This window comes from Callorhinus ursinus, unplaced genomic scaffold, assembly GCF_003265705.2.
Source record: "Callorhinus ursinus isolate GAN/ISIS: 27379988/994484 unplaced genomic scaffold, GSC_fseal_2.0 scaffold10, whole genome shotgun sequence".
Lineage (NCBI taxonomy): Eukaryota > Metazoa > Chordata > Mammalia > Carnivora > Otariidae > Callorhinus > Callorhinus ursinus.
The window spans coordinates 19599058-19616500 of record NW_027397072.1 but is presented as its reverse complement, the minus strand read 5'-3'; the positions used below and the strand labels follow the sequence as shown (position 1 = coordinate 19616500).

Genomic DNA, 17443 nt, shown 5'->3' with positions numbered 1-17443 from the left:
GGAGAGGAGGGGGAAGCCGGCAGGAAAAGGGCTGGTCGGCCCTGCAGCGCCCCGCAGCGTCCACGGTCGGAAGCGGTCTCGTCGGCCCTGCGGCGCTGAATCCCTGACGCACGGAGCTTGAGAGCGAGAACGAGAGAGAAAGGGGCAGAAATGGCGGCTCCGCTCGGCTCCCGCTGAGGAGGGCGAAGCCGGTGGAGGGTCTGAGCTGTCGGCCTGGAGCATCGCTCCCGCTTCCCGCTTTCTGCCTTCTCACGCCTACTTCTCTTCTTCTGCCCTGCTCTCGCCTGTCCTCGTCTACGCTCCGCAGAGTCCGGGTCGGCTCGTCTCTCCCGGCCCGGCTCCACTGGCCCTGACTGCCCGGCCGGCGGGCCGGCCTTCCTTGGCTCTCCCGGGCGCGGCGGGCGCGGTGTGGACCCCGTCCTCCTGGCTGGACCATGGTGAACACCCGGAAGAGCTCTCTGCGCCTTCTCGGGTCCAAGTCGCCTGGGCCCGGGCCTGGGCCTGGGGCCGGAGCGGAGCCTGGGGCGACCGGAGGCAGCAGCCATTTCATCTCCTCTCGGACCCGCTCCTCCAAGACCCGCGCTGCCAGCTGCCCCGGCGCCAAGGCCGGGGGAAGCGGTGGCGCCGGCGTCGCTCTGGAAGAGGCCCGGGTAAGAGCGCGGCGGCCCGAGTCCGGAGGCTTGCGAGTGCCGGCCCGGCCGCCGGGGCTTTGTCTGGCCGGGTTAGGGCAGGAAGCCTCCAGTGGAGACCGCTCGGCAGGCTGGAGACGGAGTCCGCCGGTGCGGTGAAGGATGGCACCCGGCTAGGCAGGGCTGCGACAGCTTTGCTGGTCCGGCTCTTTTGTGTAAAGGACAGGACTGGAGTCTGGGGGAGAGGGCTCTGGGGGGTCTTTTCGGGGACATGCTTTCCGCGTCCTTGCCCTGCCTTAGAGGGGAATTCTAGGGGAGCAAGAGCGGAGGGCCGGAGTCCCCGGGTGGAAGGGCTGGAGAAGAGAAATGAAAGTTTTCTGCGGTGTCAAACCCTTCTTGTTAAGTGTGTCAGCTCCTGCCGGTGTCTTAACTCCAGCTTACTCTCAAACTGTTTGGGGGTGGTTCAAGTTGGTGAGGAAGTGAACGGAGAGCTCCAGTTGGCAGCCAGGCAGGGATGCTGAAAAAAGTTTGTAGCTGCTCTGACACCAACTTTAAAAACAAAATCAACGCTATCGCTTCTCCAGGCAGGAGAGATCAAGCATGATTTTGTAGCTGGGGAATCAGCCAGCTAGCTAACCAAGGTTCTAGTAGGGACCTAGTAGAGCGTTCTAGTAGAGCTTTCAAGTCACAAAAGGGGCATGTCGAATGTTTTGGATTGTACACACTTGCTTCAAATTGTATGGTTTCTTGGATTTCTGCATTTTTGTTACGGGAATAGTTTATAAAAGGTGAATTAACACCATCGTCACACTGTTGCAAACGTGACATTTGAAGAAGGCTGGTGATTTAGTTTTTTTAGAAAGTGGTTGAAAGAACTTGAAATTTTATTATAAAACTCTTAAGCTAGCACTTGTTTTGTCACTTTAAGGGAATTGATAAAAGTTTGTGTTACGAGATTGGTTATGAATTCAGAAAAGAGTATTGCTTCTGTCTAGCAAGGGCTAATTTACTAAGAGTAATTTGGCTGAAAATTGTTATTCATTTAAAATGCTCCTTTGATTTCACACCATTTTGTTATTGTGAGAGGGAAGCAGTATTTTATTTTCTATGGGGTCCACAAGATTACGGTTTGTGTGTGCTTTTTCTCTGTATCTCCTATTGTTTAGACACTAATCAGAATGAACTGATGCAAATACCTCATATATTTTACTGTACTATTCTGAAATATATTTATCGTATCTTTGAAAATATATTTGGCTTTTATTTTGCTAAAAGTCTGGAAAATATTTTAAAAAAATTGTCTTGTTAGTAGACTATTTTGGGGCTAACAGATCTTAGGATGAAATAAGAAAGCTAAATCTGAAACTTGTGCAAACTATTTAGAATAATTATTCTGAAAACTTGGCTTTTTGTAGAAATTATTCCCAATGTGTACAGGCTTATTGACTTTCTGAAGCTAACATATATTTTAAAATAGAAGTAAATTTAAGAAAGGTCTGTCTTCTACACCTAAGTATAAATAAAATGTTTAGAGTGTAAGCATTTAATTGTAGTATAATGGTATGAATGCCTAGTCTATTAGAGCAGTGTCTAATTCATCTGAAGCAATTAGCTCATCTGTCACTGATCAGTTTGTGGTCCCATTTTTGAATTCATGGATATCATGCTGTCCTTACCCCCTGAGGAATAAGGTGAAGTAATTTGTCAAGAAGCTGTTATGGAGATGTTAAAAGGCAAGGAATCAATAATCTAATGTAGAAATGAACGTTTGGTAGCTTTTAAATTGTTGGAGGAATGAAAGATATTAGAGCTTTTTCTAGAAGGATGCTAATGAAACTTTGTTTCAAGAATCCCTTTAAAATGTTTTAAAAGGCCATAAATAACAGACTAATGAAGATTTACTTTAAAAATTTGTTTTTCAGTTTTAAGACTTACCTTCTGGCTGTAGTAGATGATAGAATGATCTAATGGCTTTCTCTGAGAAATTTAAGAAATTTACTAATCCTATGACTGGTCCTTTTAACAGAGGATAAGTTATAATCCTGAATTTGTTTATGGACTGTATATATTTATGAAGCAACTTCTGTATATTTCTTTGTATATATTTCTAAAGTGGGTTGATTTGAGTCTGGTAAGGTCTTCCTCTCAAGTTCGTTTAATCAATTACAAGAATTTAGTATTCTTTCCCATGTATTTAAATAGGCACCTTCTGTGTCTTTGGAGTTTTAGGCATTTGCTAGTGTCTGTAATGACTTACTTGTTGGAAAATGGGGTTGTTCATGCTGTTGCTTTAGGAGACCCTTATTTTGTAGGACGAAATGTATTCTTTATAAGATACATCGAGGAGGTCCTCCTTTTTTTCTTTTGTTATGTTCTTCACTTTACACTTGATGCTGATTTTTTTCCCCTACTCCCCTCAACCTCCCGGGATGCTTTTTAGATTTCATGCGCTGTGTTTAGAGTTATTTCATTTGCTTTAAAAAGCCATAGGACCATGAGCTGTGCCTGAAATTTTGCCTTTTCCCCAAGTATGTGTAGAATTGGGAAATAAACATATGATACATTCTGTAGGTTATTGCAATGATTTTCTTGTACCCACACTTTTTATTTTATTATTTTTTAAAGATTTTATTTGAGAGGGAGAGACCACAAGCAGGGGGACGGGCAGAGGGAGAAAGAGAAGCAGGCTTCCTGGTGAGCAGGGAGCCTGATGCGGGACTGGATCCCAGAATCCTGGGATTATGACCTGAGCCGAAGGCAGATGCTTAACTGACTGAGCCACCCAGGCGCCCCGTGCCCACACTTTTTAAATGTCAGCCTGACTTAGGCAGTTGTAATTACTCTGATAACTGGCTTTTTTTGTTTGTTTAGTAGGTATAAAGTTTGACCTCTTTTAGGTCAGTTAATATGATCAGTAACTAGCATTTATTTGCTCCACCAGAGTCACTCTCAGCAAACTAATATTATATTCACAGAATTGGAAAGCAGTTTTTGAAAAATATTTCAGCTCTTTTTTTCTGTTAGACCTGTTTGATTTTGGCTTCATCATTAGCTTTTTGTGCTTTTGGGGAAGGTTACATAGTACATTTTGAGTCCACATCTAAGTCGAAAGGGTCAAAATAAGTATTTTGAATAACTTTATAGGTAAACTTGCTTTATCTTAATTTCATTAAAAAAATCTCTGGGTCCTTCTTTAATATGCTCAATTTTTTTAAAAGATTTTATTTGAGAGAGAGCGAGTGAGAGAGAGAAGGAGCAGGGGGAGGGAGAGGGAGAAGCAGACTCCCCGCTGAGCAAGGAGCCAGGTGTGGGACTCAATCCCAGGACCCTGAGATCATGACCTGAGCCGAAGGCAGACCCTTAACTGACTGAGCCACCCAGGTGCCCCTTAATATGCTCTTTTATCACCTTGTATTTATTCTTTTCCAACACCCATGCATTTACCGACATAATACAAGCAGAGTGGCAGAAGTTGATGGTTAAACATGGAAAAGAAGTCTGAGAGCAAAATGTAATAATGTATATAACTCTCAGATGAGTAGGGAAAAACACAAGTGCTTCAGAGTAGAGCAAGTTTTTCCTTATATGTATCAAGGTCTTGAGTAATGTGTTAAATAATTTCCCCTGTCACAGTTTTGAACCAAAGCAGCTGTGGAGTTCATAGGATTATCTGTGGTAGCCAACTGAAAATGCAACTTTAAAAAATTTAATTACTGGCCATTTCTGTAGTCTAGATATTCAGACTTGCAGTTTTTAAGGCCATAGATGAAACTTACAACACCTGTAGAAGTGAAATGCATGTTAATTAATTCCTTAAATCATTTTTCTGGCAAGTAGTCTTTGTAACCATTCATTCTTTGTTAGGTCCTAAATACCTAAGTGTAGATAAACCTATAGCCTCTGGAAACCAGCTGGACAGGTGATAGGATAACTACTTGTTAGGAGAACTAAGGACCAAACCAGTGGCTTCACCTGAAGGGATAGTGATCCTTTTCCTTCAAGGATCCACTTCAGAAAAGTGCTGTACTATTTTGAATTGTATATTTGGCATTTCTTTTCAGACATACACAATGAAATTTCATTTGTGTGCTCTACTGAGTTGATTTGATATTTGGGTTTTGGTCTTTTATTGGGAATATTTTATATTATGCCTCTCTGGTGTGGGAGGATTTTGTGAAAAATGAGTTATTGAGTAAAAGGCATTTGAGATTTTTAGATAAAAACTTCTATGAAAGTACAAAGTTAGGGGCGCCTGGGTGGCTCAGTCAGTTAAGCGTCTGCCTTCGGCTCAGGTCATGATCCCAGGGTCCTGGGATGGAGACCCGCGCCGGGCTCCCTGCTCAGCGGGGAGCCTGCTTTTCTCTCTCTCCCTCTGCCGCTCTGCCTACTTGTACTCTTTCTATCTCTCTGTCAAATAAATAAATAATATCTTAAAAAAGAAAGTGCAAAGTTAGGGGGGAAAACCATACATAAAATGTAAGTATTGGGGCGCTTGGGTGGCTCAGTTGTTAAGTGTCTGCCTTCGGCTTGGGTCATGATCCCAGGGTCCTGGGATCGAGCCCCTCATCGGGCTCCCCGCTCAGCGGGAAGCCTGCTTCTCTCTCTCTCCCACTCCCCCGCTTGTGTTCCCTGTCTCGCTGTCTCTCTCTCTCTGTCAAAATAAATAAATCTTTTAAAAAAATGTATTTAAATATAAGCTAGACAGTTTTAGAGAGGTACATTGTATGTGTATCAAATGATAGAAAAGACATTTAAAGGGGTACCTGGGTGGGTGGCCCAGTTAGTTAAGCGTCTGCTTTCGGCTCAGGTCATGATCCCGGGGTCCTGGGATTGAACCCCACATTGGGCTCCCTGAGCAGGGAGCCCGCTTCTCTCTCTCCCTGCTCATTCTCTCTCCTCTCAAACAAATAAAATCTTTTTTTTTAAGATTTTATTTATTTGTCAGAGAGCGAGCGCGCGCAAGTGGGAGAGTGGCAGGCAGAGGGAGAAGCAGGAAAAGACATCTAAATTCTAAATTACAGTTACTAGGCTGTAAATTTGTATTTGTTAGATACTTTGAGTATGTGCTTTAAGAGTCTAAACTTCAGATGCTTTTGAACTCTAAGTATTTTGTATGATTTTTTCCCCCATTTTTATTAAAAAAAAATTTTTTTTTTTTAAGATTTTATTTATTTGACAGAGAGAGATGCAGCGAGAGAGGGAACACAAGCAGGGGGAGTGGGAGAGGGAGAAGCAGGCTTCCCGCGGAGCAGGGAGCCCGATGCGGGGCTCGATCCCAGGATGTTGGGATCATGACTTGAGCCGAAGGCAGACCCTTAACGACTGAGCCACCCAGGCGCCCCTCCCTCATTTTTAGATTGTTATTCTAGTTTTATCTGGGGGTAGAACTTAACCTTTGGTTAAGTTTTTTTCCCTTGGGGGTACCTGGCTGGCATAGTTGGGAGAGCATGAGACTCTTGATTTCGGGGTCATGAGTTCAAGCCCTGTGTTGGGGGTAGAGCTTACTTAAAAAGAAATTCTCTCCTAGACTTTTCTTTTTCTTTTTTAAAGATTTTAATTATTTATTTGAGAGAGAGAGAATGAGAGATAGCACGAGAGGGAAGAGGGTCAGAGGGAGAAGCAGACTCCCTGCTGAGCAGGGAGCCCAATGTGGGACTCGATCCCAGGACTCCAGGACCATGACCTGAGCCGAAGGCAGTCGCTTAACCAACTGAGCCACCCAGGCGCCCTCTCCTAGACTTTTCTATTAGAATAGCCTGTAAGCTTCACGAGGGTAGGCGCTGTATCTTATTTTCTCTCAGTTGCTGTATGCCTAGGGCCAGTGCAGCATCTGACACATAGAAGATGCTTAATAAATTTCTGTTAATAAATAGCGTGTTAAGGAGCTAATTATTTTGTGAAAATAAGGATGATTGGTGTTTGAGAATAGAAGATTAAAAAAAAATCACAGTCCCTACTTTTAGGGATATAAGTATACACATTGTATATATATAAGAAATTACAAATAAGACAAGTCAATTCAAGTAGGGACTAAATGAATGACATAGGGGCGCCTGGGTGGCTCAGTCGTTAAGCGTCTGCCTTCGGCTCAGGTCATGATCCCAGCATCCTGGGATCAAGCCCCGCATCGGGCTCCCTGCTCTGCAGGAAGTCTGCTTCTCCCTCTCCCACTCCCCCGGCTTGTGTTCCCTCTCTCGCTGTGTCTCTCTCTGTCAAATAAATAAATAAAAATCTTTAAAAAAAAATGAATGACATAGATAATCAATGGGATGAGTTCTAATCCTTTATTCAGTGTTTTGAGTGGAAATATTTGATGTTCTTTAAAGACAGATTGTCATATTTACAGCTGTATCTTGAGTGCCTACAATATTGCCTGCCAAACATAGTGCTCAGTAAATAATTTTTTAATGAATGGAAAGTATGCTTCATTTTTTTTTTAAAACTATGTCTGCTATTTTTTTTTAAGATTTTATTTGTCAGAGAGAGAGAGAGAGAGAGCGCACAAACGGGGAGTGGCAGGCAAAGGGAGAAGCAGGCTCCCTGCTGAGCAAGGAAACCATGGGGGACTCAATCCCAGGACCCTGGGATCATGAGCCGAAGGCAGGTGCTTAACTGACTGAGCCACCCAGGTGTCCCAAGTATGCCTCATTTTAAATTATTTTCATGTTGGCAATCTTTACTTCAGCTGTATTTACTTGTTGCATTTTGCTCTTCTGTCCATTGGTGGTAACATAGTAAGGAGAGGAGTAAACAAGGTTTATATAACATTTCATGCCAGGTGTTTAATGCTGTCTCATTTAATCCCAGCAACCCTGTAAGGCAGGTGATGGTACCTCCATTTTACAGTTGAGGAAATGAATTGTGAAAGAGGTTAAATGGCCTGTAGAAGACCAAATCGGTAATAAGTAGTAGGTGATACGTAATATTAAGTAGGTAATAAGTAGATTTAATTTTTTTTTTAAGATTTTATTTATTTGACAGAGAGAGACACAGTGAGAGAGGGAACACAAGCCGGGGGAGTGGGAGAGGGAGAAGCAGGCTTCCTGCAGAGCAGGGAACCTGATGCGGGGCTCGATCCCAGGACCCTGGGATCACGACCCGAGCCGAAGGCGGAGGCTTAACCATCTGAGCCACCCAGGCACCCCAAGTGGATTTAATATTTAAATCTAGTTCTGTCTTCTCCACTTGCGTATCTTACTGTCTCATCTGTATTTATCACTACTCTTTGATGCTGTTCAATCAGTAGTTTCTACAAATATCTGGAAAAGCAAAGAAGGCAGCTGTTGTACAGTCAAGAAATTCTCTGCATACTGTGTATAGACAGATTTTTACTAGACTGTCTGGAGTTGTGTCTTAGATCGTATTAGGACTAAAAAAGAGAATAGTGGCCTAAAGGGATATGAAATATTGGATAGCGATTTTTCAGTAATTGTTTGCTGCCTTTTTTCATGGGGTGGGTGTAGGAAAAGGAACAGACATGTTGTGGAGAGATCATTTTACAGTATTGTAAAGATGACTTGCGGGAAAAAAAATCCCTATAAAGAGAGTAAGTCTGGGGCATTGTGGTCTACAGTAGAGGTATATTGTGCTGCCATCTTTCCCGTCTGCTTGGCGATATTTATCAATGTGTACGTTTTCTTTTATGCTCTCAGAATCTGTTTATTTGAGGGGTAGATAAGTGTTTCCCATTTGAAAAAATGTGTCGTTTTAAACCTCTTGAAAAGAGATTATATAGCATACTTATAAATGAAGATACATACTAGTGAATTTAATATGTTTAGCATTATTCGTTTGTGTCTGTATTCTAGGACCCAAATCAGAATCTCTGGACCAGTGGTGCTTCACATCCCCATAAAATAATATGTTCTCAGGGGACCCCTGGGTGGCTCAGTTGGTTAAGCGGCTGCCTTCAGCTCAGGTCATGATCCCAGGATCCTGGAATCGAGTCCCGCATCGGGCTCCTTGCTCAGCAGGGAGTCTGCTTCTCCCTCTGCCTGCTGCTCCCCTTGCTTGTATGTGTGTGCTTTCTCTCTCAGACAAATAAATAAAATAAAATCTTAAAAAAAAAATGATATGTTCTCTGATCTTGCTAGACAGGACCTTGGAGAAAATTCAACCTAACTTTGGTGGTGAGGCTTGCTTATTCCTTTGTTCTTTCATTCAATCAATAAATACTTTTGAAGTACTACTACATTAAAATGTAAGTGCATTGTGGGCAAGCATTTTTGTCTCTTTGGTTCACTGTTATAGGACTGCCATGTTGGAAAAAGTCAAGGAGGCACCATTCACACTGCAGTCTGTGTGAATGGCACCCCCTGGAATTGTGCATTGCAGTCTTTTTATGTTATATGCTGCAGTTAACATCCTCATACAATGTCCCTTGAGGACTTGGTATAGGAATTTCTTTGAGATACCCAGGAGTGGAACAGAGTATACATGTACTTAAATATTACTTCACATTTGCTTCTCCGGTCTCTGCTTCTAGGAGTAGTTTATAGGGGTTCCTATATCCCCAGACACCTGCCAGTATTTGGGAATACCTAGCTTTTTTTTTTTCTTTTTTTGGATTCTTATGGAATTTTTATTTATTATTTTTTATTATGTTCAATTAGCCAATGTATAGTACATCATTAGTTAGTACCTGGCTTTTTAATTGCTTTTCTTTGGTTACTACTTTTATGAACAACTTTTTAAAGATTTTTTAATTTATTTTTTGACAGAGAGAGAGAGAGACAGTGAGAGAGGGAACACAAGCAGGGGGAGTGGGAGAGGAAGAAGGCAGGTTTCCCCGCTGAGCAAGGAGCACGATGTGGGGCTCGATCCCAGGACCCTGGGACCATGACCTGAGCCAAAGGCAGACGCTAAACGGCTGAGCCACCCAGGCGCCCCTGAACAACTCTTTATGTCTGTAGTAATTTTTTTGATTTATCTCTATATGCTGTTAATATTTTTTGCCCATTTTTCTGTTTTCTACTGAAGTTGTTAATTTTTCTTGTTTTCAGTGGCTTTTAATCTTCTTGTCCCATAGTAAAGGATAATGTTTACATTATGACCCTTTTCACACATAGTAATTTTTCCTATTTAGATCTTTATTTTATTGTAGACAACCTGTCCTTTGTACTGCCACTTGATAATATGCCAAGTGTCTGTATATGTTCTGCTCTGATCTCTCTATTCTTTTTTGTTGGCCTGTTTATTCTTGTGGTAGTACCATACGGTTTTCATGACTGTGGTTTATAAATATATTACTATCCTAAGAAAACAAGTTCCTCCTTTTTCTTTTTTTCAAAGTTGACTTAGATTTTCAAGGATCTTCATTCTTTACATATACATTTCCAGTTAAGATTATGAAATTCCTCAAAAGATCCAGCTAGAATTTTGATTGGGCAAGTATTTGATATATATGCTGCTGCAGCGAGAATGGCAGAGTATTTGGATTCCTAGATTAATTTTCAGAGAATTGACACCTTCGTAATAAATCCAAGAGTAAGGAACATCACTCACATAACCTAGTTTGTGTATTTCTCTTGTGGAATTTGATGCTTCCCTGGTGACCTAATATACTGTCAGTTTTGGTGAATGTTTTGTATGCTTGAGAAAAATGTATATTTTTTTTATTTGGTGTAAAAAAATATATATGATAGAAAACATTAGGAGATGGAAATACTATAGTGTGGATTTATTGATTACTCGATACTTAAATCTTTTGTCTCTCTCTGTTTTTAAAGATTTTATTTATTTTTGCAAGAGAAAGAGAAAGTGCACCCGTGGGAGTGAGGGGCAGAGGGAGAAGCAGACTCCCTGCTGAGCAAGGAGCCCGATGTGGGACTAGATCCGAGGACTCCGGGATCATGACCTGAGCTGAAGGCAGCCGCTTAACTGACTGAGCCACCCAGGCGCCCTTCTATATATCTTTTTAAAGAAACTTTTTATTTTAGAATTTTCTAATTTCTTTCCTGCTTTTTTCTTAATTCAATGATTGTCAAGAAGTATATTGTTTACTTTTTCAAACAGTGGACATTTATTTTCTAATTGTCTTTTTGTTATTCACTTCTAGTTTAATACCACTATGTTCAGGGGACATACTCCATATGATTTCAGTCTTTTGAAATTTGTTCTGATTTATTTTTGTCACCTTATTTATGGTTAGTTTTGGTAAATGTTCTGTGTACGCTTGAAAAGAATGTGGATTTTGCAATTGTGGATGCAGTGTTATAGTATCTAGTAGGTCATATTTATGAACCTTCTGATTTTATTTCGTTGTATCTTTTATTTATTTATTTATTTATTTATTTATTTATTTATTTATTTATTTTAGAGTGGGGGAGAGAGAGAATGGGCGGGGGAGGGAGAGAGCATCTTAAGCCAGCCCCTCTCCCAGCGCAGAGCTCGCCTGGGGGCTTGATCTCAGTGTCATAAAACTTTAAAGCAGGCTCCACACCTAGCACCCAGTGAGCCCAGCGTGAGTCTCCAGGGGGCCGGGGGGTTGGGGGGTAGGCTAGAGGGGTGGGTGGGGGGGTGGGGGTGGGTTGGAGGGGTGGGTGTAGGGGCTTGTTGCCAGGCTTGATCTTATGACCCTGAGATCATGACCTGAGCTGAAATCAAGAGATGGACCCTTAACCTACTGAGCCACCTAGGAGCCCCTATTCTTTCTAACTACATACTGTTTAACATACTTTTATAATGTTCCACCTTCCTATCTGTGCTGTGTTGTCTAGAATTTTAGTTCTGACTTTTTTATGGATATAAGTACTTTGTCTTTTTCTTTAATTTTTAGTTTTTTCCAGTAGGAATAAATTTTTCTAAGGTATCAATTTGATTTTTTTTTTATATTTCATAATAGCATTTTTTATTTCTCTTCTTTGTGAATACTTCCTCCAAGAATATTTTCAGTTTGGGACTTTTTCTGACAAACTTTCTGTGGCATTACATGGCTGAAAATATTTTCATTATGTTCTTTCATTTAAGTAAAAAGTTGGCTGAATACAAAATTCTAGGTTTAATACTTAAAGAATATTACTTTATTGTCATCTTGTGTCTAGTGTTATTCTTGAAGTTTGATGTTGGTCTGATTCTTTTGTAGGTGTTCTTTTCTCATTTGAAGCTTATAGATTTTTTTTTTGTCTTTGTGCATACATTTTGCTAATTTTAGGCATGGGTTTTTCCTTTACCCTTTTTTGGCAATCTTAGGTCTTTTAGTCTGCGGTTTTTCATCTTTTTAAGATTGTGGTCAATTTATCATTTCTTTTTTATTTTATTTTTTTATTTTTAAGTAATCTCTACATCTAAAACTTGAACTCATGACCCTGAGATCATGAGTTCATGCTCTTCTGACTGAGCCAGCCAGTTGCCTCAGTTTATTATTTCTTAGTGATAATTTAAAATTATCATTTCTTCAAATATTACTTCTGGGACTCATTCAGATGTTGGTACCTAGAAAAATTTTATCCCTAAATTGATAATTAAGCAAACTGTTTTTAAGCACTTTTGATGGCCTACTGGAGAAATTTACTGACAGTACTTGAGTAAACAAACTTTCAGTTACTTGAGCTACTTGGTCCTTCTTGTGGCTGACTCCTTTGACTATTTTGGTGTCCATGTGTTAAGTGGCCCATTTCTTGGGATAAAGCATTGCAGTTGCTTGATAAAAGTTCATTTCCTTTACAGCTTGTTAAGACCCTTTAACTAGAGTATACTCCAGTGTTCACGCTCAGGATGTGTGCTGTGGTTGTGTACATGATTGTGCAAGTTAAAGGAAGCTGTTTTTAAAAAAAACAAACCCATTGCAGAGCTATACTTCTTTTTTAATCAATGACACATTATAAAAATTTTAAAAGTTTGTATAGAAACAGGCTTCATTAACAGATGTGCACAAATGAGATGGCAGCATAAATTCATGAGCTGGTGGGTGGATTCTTTGTTAAAAATTTAAATGTACTTTAAAATTTAGAATTTTAATTTAATTTTCATATTTTAGTTTTTACTATTCTAATTTGGTTTCCAAATTTATTAGATGGAAGAATTGAGGGGAGGTGATAGTTGCTGAAGAGCATACAATTATTTTATTTTACTTTATTTTTATTTTTTTAAGATTCTATCTATTTGACAGAGAGAGACACAGTGAGAGAGGGAATACAAGCAGGGGGAGTGGCAGAGGGAGAAGCAGGCTTCCCGCTGAGCAGGGAGCCTTATGCGGGGCTCGATCCCCCACCACCTGAGCTGAAGGCAGACGCTTAACTGACTGAGCCACCCAGGTGCCCTAATTGGTTTCTTAAGTAACTTTTTAAAAAATAATATGCCAGAGCGGCACGTTTTGGAGCATCCAGCCCTTGGGCCCTCTTCTGAAACTTCCCTGGAAGGTTTTTGTTTTGTTTTGTTTTGTTTTGTTTTCTGTTTTTTAAAAAAATTTATTTAAATTCAGTCAGTTAACATATAATGTATTATTTGTTTCAGGGGTACAGGTCTGTGTTTCTTCAGTCTTATGTAATACCCAGTGTCCATCACCCAGTTACCCCATCCCTCCACACTCCTCCCCTCCAGCAACCTTCAGTTTGTTTCCTATGATTAAGAGTCTCTTGGGCGCCTGGGTGGCTCAGTCGTTAAGCGTCTGCCTTCGGCTCAGGTCATGATCCCAGGGTCCTGGGATCGAGTCCCACATCGGGCTCCCTGCTCAGCGGGAAGCCTGCTTCTCCCTCTCCCACTCCCCCTGCTTGTGTTCCTGCTCTCGCTGTCTCTCTTTGTCAAATAAATAAATAAAATCTTTAAAAAAAAAAAAAAAGAGTCTCTTAGGGTTTGTCTCCCTCTCTGGTTTCATCTTGTTTCATTTTTTCCTCTCTTTGCCTTATGGTACTCTGCTTGTTTCTTAAATTCCACATATCAGTGAGATCATATGATAGTTGTCTTTCTCTGATTGACTTATTTTGCTTAGCATAATACCCTCTAGTTTTATCCACGTTGTAAATGGCAAGATTTCCTTTTTTTGATGGCTGTGTAATATTCCATTGTGTGTGTGTGTACCACATTTTTATCCATTCATCTGTCAGTGGACATCTGGGCTCTTTACATAGTTTGTCTATTGTGGACATTGCTGTTATAAACACTGGGTGCCGGTGCCCCTTCGGATCCCTACATTTGTATCTTTGGGTAAATACCCAGTAGTACAGTTGCTGGATCGTAGGGTAGCTCTGTTTTCAACTTTTTGAGGAACCTCCATACTGTTTTCCAGAGTGGCTGCACCAGCTGAGCATACAATTATTTAGAAGCAGCAGTTGAATTGAAAATGGAAATTTTCTTTCTTTTCTTTTCTTTTTTCTCTAAGTAATCTCTACACCCAACTTTGGACTTGAATTCACGACCCTGAGCTCGAGTTGCATGCTCTCCTGACTGAACCAGCCAGGTGCCCCAGGAAATTTTCTGTTTTAAAATTCTTTAATATCGTTAATTGAGTAACTCTGTATACCAGATAAGACACTGAAGATAAAGGAATATGCAAGGCTCTTGGTCTTAGCTCTTTGACAGAATATTTTATTTATTTATTTTTTAAAAAGATTTTATTTATTTATTTGACAGAGAGAGAGAGACAGCAAGAGAGGGAACACAAGCAGAGGGAGTGGGAGAGGGAGAAGCCTCTGAGGAGGGAGCCTGATGTGGGGCTGGATCCCTGGACCCTGGGATCATGACCTGAGCCGAAGGCAGACTCTTAACGACAGGAGCCCTGACCTTTATTTTTTTTAATAGGTGAAGTGGAATTAGTGGGTCAAAGGCATATGTATTTTAAAATTTTATGGGTTTTTCCAGATTGTTCTCTAAGCAGGTTAAATCAATATGCATCCCACTCCCCAATACTCAGAACTATTAAGTTTTTATATACCTTTTACTGGCTGAGTTAAGGAGTTAGGCTTTAACTTTCTTGAAGAGCAGAGACTATCTTGTCATCAAGTATCTTTAGTATCTAACACAATAATAGGTGCTTAATAAATTTTGTGAAACGAATGAATTCACTAAAGAGAATTTAATAAAATTACAGAGTTATATTAATCCTACAAAGTCAAGCAAGTGCCCTTACTTGAGACTGTATCCACTGTCAGGCCGAAGGTGTAATATTTGTTACTTCTACTACCTCACCTGGTTTTCTGAACAATCTTACGAGGTGAACAGTAGTTTTTAATTACAGTGGTAGTGCTGCTGTATATATAAGACTGGTCGGTCCTGTGCAACATTTAAGTCTGTGGCATTTTTCTGTAGCCATGTCTCTTTCTTATTTTAAGTAATGTATTATTTTCAGATTAAAAATTATTTTCCATGAAGAAAAATGTATCCTAAATTATAATAGACTTGTTTTTTTTACAGTTCCTCAGCTCACTTGTATATATTTTTGTCTCTTTGTATATCCTTTCATACATTCATTCTTTTTTAGAAATCTTAAACTAGTAAGCCATTGCTCTTGGGATATTTGAGGAAAATTTAGGATCTTTTGTGAGCCTGAAGTTTTAGGACTTTGTGGAATAGCATTGGCCCTAAGCAAATAAATAGCAGTGTGGTTTGTTTTCTGCAGTCATGGTAACTGCTGAAAGAAAAAGAAATTGACTGCTCTTCTAAGCTATCTCATGAAAGCAGGAGTAATTATTTTTAAAAAAGGTAGAAAAAAGGGGCGCCTGGGTGGCTCAGTTGGTTAAGCGACTGCCGTCGGCTCAGGTCATGATCCCAGGGTCCTGGGATCGAGCCCCACATCTGGTTCCCCACTCGGCGGGAAGCCTGCTTCTCCCTCTCCCACTCCCCCTGCTTGTGTTCCCTCTCTCGCTGTGTGTCTGTCAATTAAATAAATAAATAAATAAATAAAAATCTTAAAAAAAAATAGGTAGAAAAAAGGACTGTCTTATATAGGAAACTGGAAAAGATTGATGGTACTCATATACTTTTTGATCTAACCTGGGTGATAATGTTTCTGTTTTGTTTATTTTTTGTCTCTTTGAGGATCTTTTTCTCATCAGTTATCTTACTCTTTAAAGTTTTATTTTATTTATTTTTAAAAAAGATTTTATGTATTTGACAGAGAGAAGAGAGCACAAGCAGGGGGAGAGGCAGAGGGAGAAGTAGACTCAATGTGGGGCTTGATCCCAGTACTCTGGATCACGACCTGAGCTGAAGGCAGACAGTTAACCAACTAAGCCACCCAGGCGCCCCTAAAGTTTTATTTTATTCTCTTCTGTGGTTCCTTCTATTTACAGGAAACCATATCATCTTTTTTTTATTTTTATCTTTTTTTTTTTAAAGATTTATTTAAGAGAGAGAGAAAGAAAGAGGGGCAGAGGGAGAGGGAGAGAGAATCTTAAGCGACTCCACACTGAGCACAGAGCCAGACGCAGGGCTCAGTATCATGACCCTGAGGTCACGACCTGAGCCAAAACCAAGAGTCGGGTGCCTGGCTGGCTCAGTTGATAGAGCACCTGACTCTTGATCTTGGCGTCATGAGTTAGAGCCCCACATTGAGAGTACAGTTTAAGAAAAAAATAAAGGGGGCATTAAAAAAAAAAAGAAAAAAAGAATTCTTCCCTGACTTTTTTGACTTTGTAACCTCTTTAGACTGTTGTCTCATCTTTCTTCACACTGACACTTCCTATAATAGCTCTGTAGTCATCACCTGTATTTTCTCACTGCTCACTCAGTTCTTCCCCTAGTGATTTCTATCCTGCGTTTTGGAGAATTTGCCCTATCAGAAGTTATAGTGACATCCTAATTACCAATCCACAGGTTTATCAGCTTTTTTCCCACTTAGTCTTTTTGGAACAAACTTCTACTTCCCTGTTTTAGTGAGGCGCTATATATTTTTCTCTAGTTTATACAAAATCCTGTCTGCTCTTCGATTAATGTAGGCCTTTTTAGGATTTTTACTTCTGCTCTCTGTTTTTTCATTCTGTGTATTACTTATGATCCTTCTTTTAAAAATTTTAAAAAGATTTTATTTATTTGAGAGAGAGTGCGTGCATGAGGCGCATGTGGGAGGAAAGGGAGAGGGAGAAGCAGACTCCCTGCTGAATGTGGTGCCCCATGTGGGGCTGGATCCCAGGAGCCTGAGATCACGACCTGGGCTGAAGTCAGATGCTTAACCAACCCAGATGCCCCTTACCTATGACCCTTCTATTCCCGTGTTATATCTATCTCTAGTCCTCACCTCACTCTGTCTCAGAGCTGCATTTCCCACAGCCTGATAGCCATCTCCCTACATTTCTGGCTAGAATTCTAAACCTAACTTTTGAAGTTAGAATTCACCATTAAACTTCTTCCTTTAAAGTCTATCTCCTGGCTTCCCCTCCGTACCCACTAGAAAAATAACAACCACTTTTACACCTGCAGTTATTGTGCTTATTTGAATGCTGGCGTCACTAATTTCTCAGTTATTCTGCTTTCTGGAATCAGTTTCTTATATTCTACTTCCACAGTTCTACATGAGGTCATCCTCAAGCCTCAGATTAATCTCATGGTTTGCTAATTCACTTATTTCCTTGATTTTCTCATTTTTTTAATGTTATACTTGGATATATCCTTTTTGTCTTTACATTAAAACCCAGATTCTAGATTTCTGACAAATGCTCATCTGGGCAGGAAGTCTTCCCTAAAAATTAGAGTAGCATAAATTCTTCTCTGCTTTGTTATTCTCACATTCTTTTGCCTGGCTTTATGAAATGTGTAGTAGAATAGTGGCTAGTATTTGTAGTAGATGATGGGTATGGCTTAAGGCACTTTAAGACTCAAGGAGAAAATGATTTTTGCTACTTGGAAAAATTAACTATTTTTAAGGTTAGAATTTAGAGTAA

General features: G+C 40.3%; 1 protein-coding gene across 4 annotated transcripts in view; it reads left to right on the top strand.

The window, feature by feature from the left end:
• Positions 1-294: 294 nt before the first annotated feature.
• ATAD2B (ATPase family AAA domain containing 2B) overlaps positions 295-17443 on the top strand; it is a 161507-nt gene continuing 144358 nt past the window's right edge. For all 4 annotated transcript variants that reach the window (XM_025867806.2, XM_025867805.2, XM_025867804.2 and 1 more), the window contains exon 1: positions 295-650. In XM_025867806.2, the coding sequence (XP_025723591.1) occupies positions 435-650 (216 nt within the window). In that variant the 5' untranslated portion in view covers positions 295-434. The remainder of the gene's footprint in view (positions 651-17443) is intronic.